The sequence below is a fragment of the Amblyomma mixtum genome, chromosome 10, assembly GCF_055824585.1.
Source record: "Amblyomma mixtum isolate Tamu chromosome 10, ASM5582458v1, whole genome shotgun sequence".
Lineage (NCBI taxonomy): Eukaryota > Metazoa > Arthropoda > Arachnida > Ixodida > Ixodidae > Amblyomma > Amblyomma mixtum.
The window spans coordinates 50,015,003-50,032,745 of NC_143021.1; the positions used below are offsets into that span (position 1 = coordinate 50,015,003).

Consider the following 17,743-nt stretch of genomic DNA (forward strand, 5'->3'; position numbering starts at 1 on the left):
CTGCCTGAAATGAATGCTCAGATTTTGGTCCTGCATTTTTATTCACTCCCGTAGCACAAGTGATCATTTGAGCAACAATACACTGCACCGTGAACACTTGCATCGCATTTCTATCTGAGTCTCCTCTTAGAATCATCTGGGACCGTGGCCGAGTGTCCGCCTCGCATGCGGCAGGTTCAGCCCCAGTGGGTAGCCACAGTGGCTGTCCCCTGGCCAGGCTTATTTAGAGTGAGATGCTGCTGGGGAAATGGGCCTCTGACCCCCACCCCGAGTAGAAGAAAATTCAGGGGGGGCACTTTGTTGACCCAAAGTGCGGTGAGGCGAAAGCCTTAAACGCAGTGTTGCTGCTTGTCTCACTGATGTGTGGTTAAGGTGTTAAGCTTCACCTCGAAGAGTGGAACGAGACAGCATCCTGCAATGCTGCCAGCGAGTCCACAGAATGCCATCGCCCGTTTGGCTGTGCGCCTTGCTCGTTGGTAAATTCATTTTTGAGGAAAGGAAATGTATCTGCCTCCCATGTCTCCATGGATAAAGGGAAGGGAGGAAGATGGGAGTGAACGAAGACACCCTATTCACTAGAGGCGCCTTTGCTCATTCCAAACCATGTAGCCTGCTCCTCTCACACTCCCACTCCGGAGGCCCTGGTTTGATTCCCGAACTCGGCCAATTTCCTACTTGGTTTTATTTATTTATCTGGTCTGAATAGAAAGGTTAATTAGGCTAGTTGGTTAATTAACTAATTAACTAAACCCAGTCACACTTACTTGGAGCATCAGTATACCATCCCTTTAATTGGTTGCATGGTTTATGCGGGAGAAGACTAAGGGGCCAAAGTCGAGCCCCCACGTGTAATGGAATTTTCATTCCTTCGATTCTGGTGCACACACGCAATCCTCCCAGGAGGAGCAGACAAAAGGCCCACCCTCCTCTGCGTGGAAAAAATTTCAGAGCACCCGACAGCTACCGAATGATGGTGAAAAAAAAAAAATAACTCAGAATAGCATGACAATACTATTTAAGATGGCCAGCAGTAAAATCATCATCATTTATCACACCCTTAGAGGCCCCAGGCAGGCCATTACACAAGAGGGGGGGGGTGTGCACATAAAAATAGCACGCACACATATGGTCAAAACAGAAGAAATACTCAATAAACCCCTGTCACAATAAGAAGGAGGAGGTGCCTGCATCTTATACTATGCCACAAGATGAGCCATTCTTTGAGTCTAGTGGGATCACATTGGGTGACAACATGCTCGGGAAGCTGATGCCAACCCTATACAGTGGCTGGTAAAAAAGTTTTGTTAAAGGCGTTAATCAATCCACATAAGCGCTGAATGCTCATGGAGGGACAACATGTGGACAGGTGGTGCAGACTGAGAAAGCTGTAGTATAGTTGATGAAGCAGGTATAATGCGTCTGTGGGCTACTGGGAAATAACTTAACACTGCTGATGCTGTGGTGAAAGTCGAAATTTGGAGATATAAAATGAGCTGCACTGTTCAGGATAAATACAAGTTTGTTGATTAAGTATGTAATGTAAGTAAGTGAGTGATGAGGGGATTAAGTAAGTGATGAGGGAACTAAAGCTGAAGCGCACTCGAGCTTCATGCGGATTAAAGTTGCGTAAGCCAGCTTACAAATGGAAGGTAGTGATAGTGAAAGTGACCTTAAGAAGAAGCCAAGTGTTCTTGAAGTACCATCAATGAGTTTTTGTGAAATGCTCATTCCACGTCAGTTTGTCTCCGATTAAGATGCATAGATACTTATATGACTGCCTGTGATATGACAGATGAGTTTTGTGAACATGCATAGGTAAGGTTAGAAAATTTATGTGAGACTTGCATGAATTGACATTAAGCCATGTTTAACTCCATCGTCCATTATGAGCAGCACCAATTTGTGATCTTTCGCAAGTTGATCTGAAGGGTCACTTGGCCGTCGTGCGAAGAAATGCAACGGCACAACACGCAGTCGTTGGCGGATAGATGAATGGATGATGACAGGTCAGTGGGGGTGTCATTTACAAAGATGAGGAAAAACATCAGCCCAGGGACGGAGCCCTGGGGCACGCCAGTGTGCACTGAAAGCAAACAGTTCACCCAGGACAACGTCAGTGGATCGATACAAAGCCATGAAAGCTTAAACATCAGTCACTGGTGAGGGGTGCGATCAAAGTAGAGGTCAGCAGTGAATTCAAAGAGCTGGGTCTCGCATGAAAGGCCAGGGCAGAAGGCAGACACTGTGTGTTGTATTCAATTTAAAAATGACATGGGACAATCACGTCCATTTCATTGCCAGCCAACTGTCGCAAATTATTGGCATAATTTATCAATATCATCAGCTATTGCCACCAAAAGCCATGTTAGCAGCATATCATCCGTTGCTTAGCTCCTGCTTCAATCCAACTTGGTATGGGGGAAACAGATGAAAACATAACAAAAAAATTGCGCATCTTGCAGGAAACCTTTTCAGAATGACTGAAAAAGTTCCTAGAACATTCCACACGCAAGCACTTTTCCCTGAATATAAAATACTTCCCACCAAGCTATAGCATTTTCATTTATGCGACGCTTTAAAGCATGAAATTAGTAATAATACGCCTTTTCTGCATGAGCTGGCTAACACTGAACCAAGCTGCAAAGTAGCCTAGAGACCGTTTACAGCACGCAGTTCTTCCGCTTGAGACCAGATGGTGCTCAGAACAAGGCACCATTACGGGCCTCGTAAGTCGTGCGCGTGCTGAAAGTTCTTCCTACGGAATGATGAAGGTAAACAAGAATCACTGCACCCAATCAGCCTACACTTGATAATACTACTAGATATCCAAAATGCTACATATCCCAGAAAATACTAGATACCCAAAAACTCAAAAGAATTTTATTTATTTATTTATTTCAGCACCCAAGGGTCCTTGCAGACATTGCATTGGGGGGGATTCATCAAAGACGACTTAATAAGTGTACAACAATACAAACAGCTGAAAACAAAATAATCAATCTAAGAAATGTGGTATAAAGTAATAAGACAAAGGGAAAAAAAAAACCTAGGAACAGGTATTTGAAGAATATCAAAAATTAAAAATAGAGCACGGTAGGCAAATAAAGTAGTTCAGAAAAGATAACAAAAATTCCACCTTTGGAAGTTAGGAAACATGGCATCTAACATTTCTCAGAAGGTAACGGCCGACATACACACACCCAAGCAAACGAAAAAAAAAAAAACAGTGAACCAAAAAGAGATAAAAATGCACATCACTCTAGGTTGCAAGATTCTAAATATGACAAAAGAGCTGTTTGAAATGATGATGCTTCAGCGATAAGCGCAATACTAGAAGGAAGCCAATTCCGCTCTTCAATAGCCAGGACCAAAGGTGAGCTTGAGCAAAAATGGGCTTTAATCTTCTTGATAAGACCTACACGAGCCTATGTGTGTGAAGCTGGGGGATTATGTGTGTTGCTGTGGTAGAGCGCATGGAAAAAAGATAAGCGGCTGAACTTAGCCAGACCTCTGCATGAGAGATACCAGCAGACCGAAGGCACCCACCGCACGGCGTTCTTGAGCAGCTCTGGGATGATGTAGTCCAGGGGCATCTGGATGTACGGAAAGGTGCAGTTGAGGTGTCCGTTGTACTTGAACGGGGGCGCCTTGCCGTACTTGTGCACAGACACCTGCCTGCACAGGAGGGGAGGCACCCTCAGCCTCCATCCACACTGGCACTGCGTCCCCATACAAGCGCAACCAGTGCAGCCATAGATTTCATGCACGCGCTCATTAAGAAAAAAATTCAGCAGGGACTCTGAAAGATGCTTACGTGAGGGAATGCAAAAGCACTACTGTCCCCGGGTGAACTGACAGCCGCCCACATACACACACGTGTGCGTATGACAACACCCCAACACTGTTTGACTGCATAAGAGAATACGAAAATTGGTTCCTGAGGACAGGAAATGGCGCAGTAACTCTCTCAGACCTTGGTGCACACCTCCACGGCACCTTAGGACTGGGAAGGCATATAACTAAAGGTGCACATGTCACAAGCTAGCCTCCAACTTGACTAGCACGTGTAAGCTAATGAGAAATTGTATGCCACCACTCAGAAGGCTGTACAACAAATGGTTGCACCACAAGTGCAGGTGCGAATGTTGTCGGGAAAACTGGCACCACATGGAGGTCGGCCATGGGGAGCACACGCAGACATGAACATGACTGTCTGAAGTGGCAGGGCTCGGCTTGCTATGTGCATCCTACGGCCGCTCTGTGATGTCACCCTGTTTTTCCTGCCACCACTGGGTTTCTCTGCACCATCTGCACAAACTAATATATGCCACCAGCTTTTCTCTTAATGGAACTATCAATGCTTTGGCATCAAAAATACCATCACTACTGCTTGTTTGACAATGCAGGCTGTAAAAGTTAACAAAGTTTATTGCGCGTGTATGCACCTTATTTCGTTCGGAACTCCAGGGCTCTTTACATCCCTGGCAAAGCCGCCTTATCTTGTGCTGTGGTTCATGATGTCAGCATGCACACAGCGACTTTCTCTCCCTTTCCCTCACCCTTGGGGCATAAAGCCAATTCACGGCGGGGGGGGGGCATCAATGCAACTGATGCGGACACTTACAAGTCTGCTCCCGTTTTGCATTAACTTTAACTCATGCAACATGCGCCAGGGCATCCTCTGTGCACAGCTGTGCTAACTAAAGCTGCTCTTTGGGAACCATGAAATCATCTCAACAATAAGCTAGTCCGAAAAAATCAAATTTCACTGAAAAAAACAATCACACCATGTAGGAGGAACAGGTCAGTAGTTTCATCCACGTTTCAAAGCTCTTCATGGCCAAATCTCACTGCGCATTGTGTTGTGGGGACACGCTTTACTCGTCCCCTGTGGTTCGCTTCCCCGCAATGCACCCTCCTTAGTCGTGTTACTTTAACTAACAAGGGAGGGCGCTGGCATCGCAGCACCACGAGCGCCACAAATAGCATGCTTGCTGCCCCCGTGCAGGGGAGAGATGGCGCTCTTCGGCTTGGGACCAGGGAAGCACGCTGACAATCACGCGCAACGCTCCGCTCTCCAGCAGGGCAAATGGGGAAGCCTCGTGGGGAGGAACGTTCCCCTGCATCTCGTCCTGTCTGGCAGCGGAGTATCCCTTGCCCTGGCGTGGGCGAGCATTCGCTCATAACCGTGCTGGTGAGTTGGACGTCCTTGATTCCTCAGCGTATTTTATTGCTAGCTGCCGTTACTGTTGTTGTAGCAATACATGTCTTGTTTGTATCAGCCAGAGTGTCGCTCCTGTGTTCCCTCAGAGCAAGGCCCGCTGTGGTCGGTGTGCGCTCGGTAGCGAATGTGACCACGGGGTGGGGTCTGGCGGTTTTGAACTGTGTCAGCCACGGTTAAACGGGGAAAACGTATTTATTTCCCCAATTAAAACCCAACAGTGTACACAAGGCGACCGCTTTCACAAGCTCGACCTACAATGCCTGTGCTGCCTTCGGCATGCCACCGACGGACGCATGGGTGGGGACAAGGGCAAGAGGAGAAAAGTGCGGGAACTGTGGTGCACACGAAGAGCCCTGCACGAGGCGGCAAAGATGGCAAAACGATAAGAACCGACAAGCGGCGCTAGTCTTCGTCATTAGGCCTAGCGACAATAATCAGGGACAACTTTTTTTGCCAATGCACCAGAGGCTAGGCAGGACAGGCCCTGGGGCAAAAAGGGGAAAGTTGGAGAGAAGGGTCCCTAAGCCTGAGCAGCCCACTGCCCACGGCACATTACCTTTTCTACATTGTCCCCGAGCACAGAGCCAAAAGCAGCATCATAACCAGCAATATGCACTCTGCGGCGACTTGCGTTCAATAACAGCTGGACCAAGCACTTGACCAACTGCCATCAAGTGCAGGCTTGATGGTTACAGAACGTATTGGGAAAGCTTGCCAGTGGTAAAGGAGCACAGACACCTCATTTTTCGCTGTGTGTTTTCTATGTAATGATGTGTAAGACGTTAGTATACATAGATCACCATGTGGTGTTTGCCCCTGAGCGCTAAGTAATTTATAATCCAATTTCTCTCTCATGCTGTTTCAGTTTTGGTCTGTGACATCAATGGCTGTGACATCAACATTGTGCAGAGGTCACTTGACGCATTGAAGAACTACACTGGAACTCATTCATTATAACTCACTGGAACGCTATGGCTAGCCTGCCTCAAGAGACAATGGATGGAGAAGCAGCAGTTTTTCCATGCTTCACGTGACATATACAAAACTTTGGCATTAAAGAGCTGGTGAAACCGAGACAGCACAAGAGCAAATAATGCAAATAAGTAAACATGCCACCAAAATTAGGTGTCTATACTCCTTCAAACAAGTGATCGCAACAGCAGAAATCATATTTCTACAATGGGTGATGAGCACAGACACTCACTGAATTCAAGGCTCTAAAGCAACAAGTACTCAAAAATGCTGGCCACAGTAGGTATACTTTCCCAATGAGAGACAGGGAAGCCAAGCACAGCAGCATCCAATATCTGTCCCCAGTGAAAATAACTTGCTCTCTGCAGGCCATCTGTCTGGCAGCAAAGGACACAGCAGCACTGAGATACACTACGCTGAGGAGGAGAGGGGTGGCATACCGGACAAAGTCGGCCCACTTCTCAATGACGTCCTTGGGCCTCATGGCTGTGTTGATGATGCCCACATGATGCGGCTGTTGGTTGGGAGGAGAAGCAGGGTTACACTCGCAGCAGGTGTGGTGCCACACAGTCACAAGAAGTGCCTCTTTACACTGCTCTCGATCATGCTAGAACTAGTACCTAATTTTGGAAACAACACTTTCAAGCAAACTAGCAAGCACAATGAGAACGTCTGCAGACTCCAAGCTTATTACAAAGACGCATGCAATTGCAATTTTGCATTTATAATTTGTAAATGCGGGCAGGAATACTAGCTTGCAGGGTGAGAGTTTGCTTGCAATGTGCTCTGCAAACATGGTGGCCACTGGCATAGTGTCACCACAAAGCCAGATGACATCCAGGTGGGGAAAACGCACCATCAATTGGCAATTGCCACCTCCACAAAATGAATACACACAGTTCCTAAAGGAGTATAGACACTCAACTTTTGGGTGCGGGTTTTCTTCTTTGTAAAGGCACAAAAGGCATTACTGTACCCAGATTCTCCTATGACTGCTAAATCATTTGTAATTAAATGTTTCTGCCATACTGCTTCTGTTTCCATCTCAACAATTGAATGATGACCGTGACGTCAAAGAGTGCTTATAGGCCACGTGAGGCATGAAAAAAGCACAATATAATCGCTGGTTCTACATTCGTTGTCTTCCTGCTCTTGAGAAACGCCAGCTTTAGCATTGTAGTGAATTAAAATAATGAAGCAGCAATTATACTGCAGTTTTTTCATGCCTCACATGGCCCATAAGCAAACTTTGGCATCATAGTCATCATTCGGCTGTTGAAACTGAAGCCAAAATGTGGTGATTCATGTAAAGTAGTGTCCTCTGCATCATTGTAGAAAAGAAAACGTGCCACCACAATTAGGTGTCTATATTTGTTTAAAACCTGACTCAAATGAATTCCTCTACACATTTAAGACACAAAACTCCTTCACGAAAAATAACCCTATTCCATTCTATTCCCCTCTCCCTCTAAAAGCAACCTCTCGCCTCCTGGCGCACACAGACACACCTTGATGTGCTTCCTAATAATGGTGGACAGATGCCAATGCACTCAGGAGTGCACTCACACTGCCCCCCAGTGAGAGCAGAGATGGCTGAGCAATGGGTGAATGCGCTGACAGCTGAGGGAAGCAAACACTCATGGCCGAGGGTGACGCAGCACGTCTCTGGACAGATTCTGCTGGTGCATCCGTTCAGAGTTGGCATGGGCGCAGGCCCTTCGCAGGTGTGACGAGCTGCAAGGACGTCTTCTGCCACGCCTCCTACATAAGCTCGAGCTCATGTACGCAGAGCTGCTGAAACAACCACTGCCCGCTTGTCGGCACACACATTTTTCTACACCCGGGTGTGTGCATAGCAAAACTGCAGAGTGGCCGTAATTATTTCACCAGACCTCCTACTGCATGCCCAAGGAAACTGACATATTTGGCCTGGCCCCTGAACTACACAGGCTTGGTCTGTGCACTTTTCGGCAATGCCCTGCGACAAAAATCAGGCATGTGGTTTTACAACCGTGGTTTTAGTTGCAATTATTGTTGTTTTGATGCGCGTTTTCCTTTTCTCAACAAACTGCTTTTTCGTGCTTAAATTTTTTTTTTCACTTATTTGTTTGCTATCGTGACAGAAGTGCCGTCGCAAGCCACTGCTCACTTGCTGCAAAGGGGTGGGAACTTTGTCAAGCATTAATCACTTTTATTCCCACCCCCTCCATCAACGGTGAAGGAAATGATTTATTATTATATAGCATGGAATATGGTGATGACTTGATGCTCACGGTATTAGACAAAATGGTAGTATTTAATATATTTAATACGCCTCAGAAATGCTCATGTCATTCCAATAAAGATCAAACGTATTGGCGATTTTCAGTAGTCGATAAATGGTGGCAACTAAATTGGCCGCTCTGTTTTTGACTGAGTACATGGATGTTAGACAGAGTGGACATGAGTATGGGTGAGTGGTTGTGAGTGCAAATGAACATGAGTGTGACTCTGAGTAAGGAATTATGATAGTGAATGGTTGCGAGTGTGCGTGATTGTGAGTGGGCATGGTGTGATTGTGAGTAAGGGACTGTGATGGTGAGTGGACATGTGTGAGTAAGGGGTTGTAAGTGCAAGTGGACAAGCGTATGAATGGTTGTGAGTGCAAGTGGGTGTGTGTGGTTGTCAGTGCTAGTGGACACGAGTGTGACTGTGAGTAAGGGGTTGCAAGAGTGAGTGGACACGAGTGTGATTGTAAGTAACAGGCTGTGACTGTGAGTGGACACGAGTGGGCCACCTCTTATGGCGCCGACTATGGTTGCTGTAATTTTCTAGAAAAAGCAGAGCCTGCAGCAGTACAAAAATACACCAATGGCAACTCATGCACACATATACAAGAAACACACCATCACACAATACACTTATGCCAAGCATAAATAAATGGTTTCTGTTATAAAGACTGTGCATTCCCCCAAAACCTCAACAGAGCACATAATACCTTTGAAACTTGTCAAAGTTGTAGTGCACAACATTAAGAGCTTTACAAAACTGAAAAGTCCAAAACACAGAATTTAAACTGAGTCGAATAAGCTGTGCACCTACAAGTGTGAACTATTGTTCAGTAACCTGCAGCAACCTAAGCATTTTCTTTTTTACTATCTGGTAAAAAAAAATGATTTCAGAAACAGTATAGTTACTTGATGGTTTTAATGTCTAGTACGTATTTGTAAACTACGACATGTTATTTGTGAACAGGCAAGTATAAAATGGGAGCACCTGGACCAGGGGCGGATTTATAAACCTTTCTTGGAGGGGGAGTCCCATTCGAAGGACGCTTTCCCTGTATAAAATTTCTCGCTTGAGGGGAGGTGCAACCTCCCCTAGTAAATGGTCCCTAACCTGGACACAAAGCCAACTGTGGTGGCTGCAGTAGCTACCAGCCGCCCCCTGCACTCACCCGGTCCTTGCGCAGCGCAATGTGGTGCTCCGCCAGCATCCGCATTCCCAGGCGCGAGGTCAGCGTACGATCCAGAAAGGTCTTCACCATTTCGTCTTGCTGCGCAGAAGCCATGACCCGCCCCAGTGCAACGCTTACCACACGTGATGAAAAGGGACACACTTCCAAGACTGCAAGGGGACACACTTCCATGGTAGAAGGAGTCAGCAACAGTGACAAGGGGAGGCGGTCGCCAGCCTCAAAACCTGCCAGGCCACAGAAAACTCGGTCAAGTGCTTCGTTGAAACACCGAGGAGGACGTTTCATTATACAGTAAAATCTCATTAACTCAGTCTTCACGGGAGTGGAAAAAACGTCCGAATTATCCGAATGTTGAATTATCAAACGGCCCCCCCCAAACTGCCAAAAAGCGTTCGCATGAAAGCGAAATTTATTTTGTGGGAAGCTGGGCAATTGTTGCCTCCTTTTAACACAAAGACTGCCCAACAAGAGCGATTTCTCGCAGTTCCATTGAATGTTTTAACCCCTTAACCGTTTTGGACGAGCTATGCTCGTCCTTGCCAAGCCGTCCCCAAACCGTTTTGGACGACTGTAGCTCGTCCTCGCCGAATAGGTTCTTCCTTTCAGCGTTTCGGACGAGCAGCGCTCGTGTGGGGCTTAGATGGCATTTTAGCCGACAGATGGCAGCACTGACCTGATAATTTCGTTTTCTTCTACCGCATAAACATTTTTTTCGTATGGCAACCTGGGTTTTAAAAATGGCGTTCGGCGGAGGCGATGCGTGTTTTGTTGAGCCGTCTTCTCGGAAAAGACGCTTTTCTTCCTCCTCACCTTCTTCAAACGATGGTGATTCAGACACCGAAGTGTACATTTTTTCAGGGAGCGAGGACGATAGTGATGACGCTGTGCTGATCTGCTCTTCCGATGAAGAGGACAGCTCTGATGCAACATCGCGAGCGCACGACAGTGGATGTAGATCGACGTCAGCAACATCCCTACGCGACCCCCTCGGTTTCCTTTTTTCGCAGCTCCTGGTTAGACCACTATAAGCTCACCTGATGACTTGTTTGAATATATTTATCGCTTATTACCTGCAGGAAGTTGGTTTTCTGTATTGCGAGGAATAATAAACTTCAATATGCTAATTTGACTTCATGTTTGCTTCAAATATTTTTTTAATGATCGAATGCATGGTTTTTATGGCAATATTAATCGAAATCAGGAATAAAAAAAATAAGCAGTTTTGTTAAGAAATTCGTTGACATAACAAAACGGTGAAGGGGTTAAATCATGCACGCTATCAGGAGTGGCAGAAAAACTGCTCCGCAATGGTAAAGTTCTCTGTCGCTTCTTTTCAAAACGGTAGCACTGGAGCTCCATGTGTAGTATCGCATGCAAGGAGGCTTCACCACACAAACAGCAAACAGCACGTGACAGGCGCAGAGTTTCAGCATGTTGGAAGAACGGAAATACCACGCGGATGAAAGCGAGGGAAGCGTGCACTGGCGACAAAGCGGGAAGACGCCTTCAAAAACAAACAAAAAAGGGTCAGCAAACAGGAAATCGTCGTACCAAACGGTGTGCAGCTTGGCTGGCTCACTGATATGCACAGCCGCCATTGCCGTGGGCTGGCGACGAAGCTCCAAAAACAAAACTGTGTGGCCCGACTCTCTCTCGGCAAGAATTAGCCGATCGTCAACACGCCTGCCTTAGCGCGCTGATTAGAGGGGCATGGGAGGAAATTTAATTGCAATTCAGGCCTGAGGACGAACATCTGGATGATCACATGTTGAGCAGGTAATAACTTGACACGGCGTTCCTTCGGGGGCTCGTCTGAACTGACCAATGAGAGCCTCACGGTGTCCATTTCCAAATGTTGTCCAGCAAGAATTTTTTTAATGCGCTTTGTAGAAGCTGAGTTATCTGTAGTGAAAATTTGAATTTCAGCGTCTTCACGCCTTTCCCTCTCCACTTGTCACTTTTTGCACGCTGGAAGGTCGGCGCTCCTCTGCATCTCTATCATCAGGCAATTTTCCCGGATACTGTGGTTTTGCCACTGTTGAATTTATGAAAATCAGCCAGGTATACGACCCGATCGCTGGTGAGTATTTAGGAAGTCTTGAATACGAATACAAACTGAATATCAAACTTATTTGATTCGTATTTGAAATTCCAAATAGTCGCCCACCCCTAATCAAAAACCAATGCCATAGAGACACCATCATTCCTCCCCTGCCTTTCCGTGCTGTCCTACCACGCAATCCCTGATCAACAAAGCCCTACTAATTATCTGATAAAATCAGCTCACAGCATAACAGCAACATGGCTTGCTGGGAAGAAAGTATTCTGTACCACTGCCACTCTACACACACAACGATGTAAACAAGGTGGTTTCCACCTGCTATGAGTAGCACAGGGACCAATACTGTGGCCCCAGAAGCAGCAAAGGAGGGCTGTGCAGTTCACGCGTTTCACTTTGTTCTCCCAACCATGCACTCCCGCTGCTTTGCAGGTGCTCGCAGAGGACTGCACAGTTACGGTCAGGCCATGACATGCTGCTGGCTGGGAACACAGCACTAATCATCAACAGCCTAACTTGTATGTCCACTCCAGGACAAAGGCCCACAGAAATTCCTCATCTCATCCGTCCACCTCACGCTCTCCTCTCAAGGGAGTCTTCCCTCTGCACTGCATGGAGGTGTCATCATCCTCTCAAGCCCCCCTGGAACAGCAGAGAGGTCACCTTGATGTGCTTGCGACACTCCTTGAAGCCGGCGGCCAGCTGCGTCACCACGTCCTTGTGGTCATCCAGCACCTGCTGCACCGTCTCCGAGTAGCGGCTCTCAGACTCGAAGTCAGTCACCTGCACACCACCACCACCCTCCAGGATGTACCTCCTCCTTCCCCTCGGGGCCAACCTGTGTGGTGCTTACCGGCGGGATCTCCGTGAGCAGGTAGAACGTCTGGGTGTAGAGTTCGTGCTGCAAGGAGAGAAGCCACGTGCAGTGCAGGGCAGACGGGAGAGAAGCACAGTGCTAGGCATACTGACCACCGCCAGGATGGTGGGGTTGCAGCCAACGATGAAAGGCAGGTTCCGGAAGCCAGCAATGCGGTGCGCAATCCGCACCGGCAGCTCCTTGTGCAAGTACTGGGCGCTGCGCTGCAGTGTCGCAGAGCGTGAGACGCACTTTGCAAATATGCTCAATCAGGAAATGTTATCTGAAAACCTTCGGCCAATTACTAATCTAATATGATAGCTCGGTCGCAGTGAATGGCACATGCTTGTGACCACTGTCAAGGGCAGTTCTAGGAAACACCATAACCACACGGCCCAGAAATTCACAATACAGAGCGATCAGTGACCAGAGAAGTTATTTCTGGTGCATCACGCCATGCCATGCTCCCCCAGCAGCACCAGTGGAACCACTCACCAGCAGGTGGCTGCCGTCCGGGGACTTGCCCGAGTACAGGATGGTTGTTGGCGTCAGCCGCACTGAGGGCTGCAAAGGAGCACTCGTTTAGCCTGCATTCGCCGGAGGTGTGCGGACCCCCCCCGTATCCCAGTGGATGTTTCCTCTCCCAGCCACACAGCCGTGGAGGGAAATCAAAGAAGCATTCATCCGTTTCTGGAATGAGCTGTGCCAAGTTGGGCCTCAGCCAATCTCAGTCATTTCTGCCTGCACAGCAGTTATTGCCCTGGGTCAAAAGCACAAAGTGGTGAATACCCTGGTGTGTATGGACAGACACAACCAGGGGTGCAGAGGGCGTATACATGGCTAAGTCAGCCTCACCACAAATTGCAGCAGAGGGCTTGCATAGTTTCATGTCACTTGTTGGGCATATCCTTCATGATCAGTAAAATTAAAGCAGGTAAACAGGTTTGTGCACTGTTTCGGATTCCATCATCAGTCTGAACACACCCATTGCAGGAAAAAGGCCTCTCCCATATCTCTCCAATTAATCCTGTCTTTTGCCAGCCGCAGCCACCGTGTCCCCGCAAACTTCTTAATCTCAACTGCCCACCTAACTTTCTGCCACCCCCCTTAGGCTGCCTTCTCTTGGATCCCTTATCCTTAACAACCATTGGTTATCTTGCCATCGCATTACATGCCCTGCCCAAGCCCACTTCTTCCTCTTGATTTCAACAACAATGTCATCAACCTGCTGTTTCCTCACCCACTCCGCCCACTTCCGATCTCTTAACATTACACCTATCATTTTTCTGTCCATACCCTCACCCACTCTGCCCACTTCCAATCTCTTAACATTACATCCATCATTTTTCTGTCCATAGCTCGCTGCATTGTCCTTAAAGGTGCACTGAAGAGGATTCTGAACTTGTCTTTTTGCCGTGGGAACTCGATCTACATGTTCCTAGCATTCTTAGAAACTGCGACTTATTGTCCCATGTGGCCGATTTCCCTAATTAAATCGAATTACCGTCCCGCTCCCACCTTTATTTTTTGAATTCTCCCCATACGGTGGGTGGAGTCGACCAAAGCATGAAGTGCCTTCCAGCCAGTCCCGTGGAGGCTTTGCTTTCGCTTTATTTTGTTTTTTAGGTTTCCATGAATAAATAGTTTCATTCGCAGATAATATAGCCGCAAAATAAGCCCGCAGAAATAAAAATATGCGCAGACTATTTGCTACTACGGACTACTACGTATTACTCCGCCGATGGTAGAGCGGCAAGCCGTAACGGGACTGGGTGAAAGGCACTCCGCGCGTTGGTCGGCTCCGCCCACCGTACGGGGGAGAATTAAAAAAAAAAGGCGGGAGCCGGAGGTTAATTCGATTTAATTAGGGAAATCTGCCACATAGGGCAATAAATCGCAGTTTCTAAGAAAGCTCGGAACGTGTAGATCGAGTTCCTGTGGCAAAAAGACAAGTTCAGATTCCTCTTCAGTGCACCTTTAACTTAAGCTGAACCCCTCTTTGTTAGCCTCCACGTTTCTGCCCCATAGGTAGTACCGGTAAGATACAGCGGTTGTATACTTTTCTCTTGAGGGATATTGGTAGACTGCCATCCATGATCTGAGAGAACCTGCCATGCTACACCCCATGCTTATTCTTCCAGTTATTTCCCTCTCATGATCAGGATCAGCGGTCAATGCCTGCCCCCTAAACAGACATATTCCCTAACCCCTTTAAATGCCCCGCTGCCAATCGTAAATTGCTGCTCCCTTCCGAAAGTGTTCAACATTGTGCATATTAATTTTTAGACCCACCGCTCTCCTGTGCCTGTCATCATGCTTTCCAGCTCATCTCCTGAGTGACTTAGCAAGGCAATGTCATCAGGGAATCGTAGATTACTCAGGTATTCTCCATTAACTCTTATCCCCAACTGTTCCCAATCCACGCCTTGGAACACCTCCTGTAAACTGGAGGTGAATATCACTGGTGAGACAGTCTTGCTGCCTTTACGGAGGACTATGGTGGCTCCAGTATTTTTACATAACGCTCTTCTAGACCCTGATTCCGTGATGCTTGCATGACTGGTGAGGTATCTGAATCGGGTTAGTATAGCAGTGTTGCATGCAGTAGCAGTTAACGTTATTCTTCATAAACTCTTGTCACAACTCATGTACGCTTGACGGAATTGACGGAAAAGAAATAACAGCGCTTTTTGAAGACGGGACAGAGAACGAGACAGACAGCTGTGCGTTTGTTTAGATAACATTCCAGTAAAATTCTGGAGCTCCCAAAATGTGGCCTGACTTGCTAGCTCGTCCTCCTCAAAGGAACCAGTTTTTGGGGCCCAATCTATGATACTGGCTCGTGATCATGTTCCAAGGTTTTGATGAAATCCAATCAAATTTCTAAGACCACATTTATGAAAGCACTTTTTCTAGTAACCTTTTTTCTACATCTCGAAGCCCTTGCCTGCTCAACTGCAACATTAATGAATGACCTTAACGAACGGCTCAGAAATTACACCCTCCCTTGACGATTGGTTCTGCCCTGCGCATCTCAGTCTGCAAAGTGAATCCGGTAGCTTCCTTTGCAGCACATCACTGATCTGAGCTTCAGCACTCAGTCCACCCTTGGCAACAAGAGCTTCAGTGTGCTTTCTCAAGTGATCACACAGTTTCTGCCGAAGCTTGACTGTGAAACTTTACGGAAAATTGTCCGTCAATAAAACCTCATGATGCACTTGGTTTTCTGATAGCCATCAGCCATTTTTTTTTTATGCGTGATATTCTGCCGGCCACACAAGAAAAGGCACAGCAGGAAAGCCTGTGTGCATCGCGTCATGGGGAGTGTAATCCGCTTTTGTCAGTCAAATTCAACAGTGGTGGAGACCACATCTGGTGCTGCTATCAGGGCTGCGTCAATACAAAGCAGGAGCTTTCTATTACCCCTACAAGCTTGCCACTGAATGTGAATCTGCTCCTCCCCCAAGTTTTGTGCATCATGGGAAGATGTCATGCTATGTCTTCATCGTACCATGTCCACATTGCTGCTTACACATTGCGTTTTTGTAAAACAACCAGCCCATAGCACACCATTCTTTTGCTTATTCGTTTAATTGGTTTATGGGGTTTAACGTCCCAAAGCGATTCAGGCTATGAGGGAGGCTGTAGTGAAGGGCTCCGTAAATTTTGACCACCTGGGGTTCTTTAATGTACACTGATATCGTACAGTACACACGCCTCTAGAATTTCGATCGCCGCGGCCGGGATTGAACCCACATCTTTCGGGTCAACAGCCGAGCACCATAACCACTGAGCCACTGCGGTGGCTCTGATTTTTTAGAGGAGGGAAAAACTTTCCCACATTCTCTTATCAACGCCACGCCTATGCTCAGGATGCACACCATTCTCTCACCCAGCCCAACCCAAATTCACGCGCTGGTGACTGTCTATGTCTGCAAGGTGTGTGCAACGACCATGCCCTGTTCTAACTTGCCTCTCTAGATCACCTCACCCGGGGCACTCCTCAGGGTGCTCTTCTGTGTGCTACCCTTTTAAATCTTGCCTCCCAAGTAGCCAAACAAAACAAACTTGATCACATCTTTCACGACATCACTCTCCGATGTTCGTCTGGCTCTCCCTGTCATGGACAGGACACTCCGCAACATGGCTTAGATCTCGACTAAGCCCCACTGGCCTGGAGAAATCAAGCTTCTCAAGCAGTCTTCATACCAACGTACCCAAACCACCTCATCTCCCTCTATCCTTCTCTTTCTGGCATCCCCCCATCACCCCTTTGGCGTCCACCATACCGTGACCACTCGGTAACCCACCTCCTTCGGCTTGCCGTCGTCACTCTGCGTTCAGGCCTCCATGAGGATCATGCCCTCAACGGGTTCTAGTACTTTGTACCTTACGTTTCTTTCACCTAGACTCAACACTCTCTGCCCTGGCAGGCCTCTACAAGAGGCAGCTCTCAACAACCCCCTTTCACCACCTTTACCACTCAGCTGTTCCATCCATCCTAGCCCAGCTTTCCCTCATCTGCCAGGGTCAGGCATCTCTCCCCCCCCCCCATCATCCATGCTTGCACCCAAAATCTACCCTCTCTCCTGGACTCACAGAGAACAGCAATGCATGTGTACACACCCACCTTTTTTCTGGGCTAAACTAACCGCAGGTCCCTGTCATCCGGCAATGGCATATTTCTTGTCATTACAATGTCAGCACTACAATACTGCACAGTAACGACAGTAAGAGGAAAGCAACAATTTTTTGACGGCGTGTGGTAGAGCACCACACTTCCTTTGTATTGCACAACATAACCCAGAAAGGAAGACAGAACATGGTTGAATGGCTTCATCATTGTAACATGTGTACATTCCTTTCTTTGAGTAAACCTCCAGTTGAAAGTTAGTGTCTCTTCTGTCTTCCTGCGTTTTTCTGAGCTACATCCTCCTACTACCAAAACCAACTAGGCCTGCTTTCGGTTATTCGAACATTATGCCGACCTCACCTGCAGCAGCGTCATGCAGGAAAAAACACCCGTGACACGATGAGATTGACGCTTAACCAAACCTCTTCCCTTGATAAACACTCCCAGTACTGTTCATGCTCAATGAACAGCAGCGATCGGCACTGTCTGACATAACGGTGCTGACCACTGACACTTGCATTTGGGAAAGCTGCCCAAACGGC

General features: G+C 47.4%; 1 protein-coding gene across 1 annotated transcript in view; it reads right to left on the minus strand.

The window, feature by feature from the left end:
- The window catches only part of LOC149325756 (branched-chain alpha-ketoacid dehydrogenase kinase-like), a 41,601-nt gene that overhangs the window by 23,033 nt on the left and 825 nt on the right, over positions 1-17,743 (minus strand). The window contains exons 2-8 of the mRNA XM_089562667.1: positions 13,064-13,132; positions 12,682-12,792; positions 12,566-12,613; positions 12,376-12,495; positions 9,633-9,731; positions 6,637-6,710; positions 3,547-3,675 (exon numbers count right to left, since the gene is read on the minus strand). Coding sequence (XP_089418793.1) covers positions 3,547-3,675; positions 6,637-6,710; positions 9,633-9,731; positions 12,376-12,495; positions 12,566-12,613; positions 12,682-12,792; positions 13,064-13,132 — 650 coding nt within the window. The remainder of the gene's footprint in view (positions 1-3,546; positions 3,676-6,636; positions 6,711-9,632; positions 9,732-12,375; positions 12,496-12,565; positions 12,614-12,681; positions 12,793-13,063; positions 13,133-17,743) is intronic.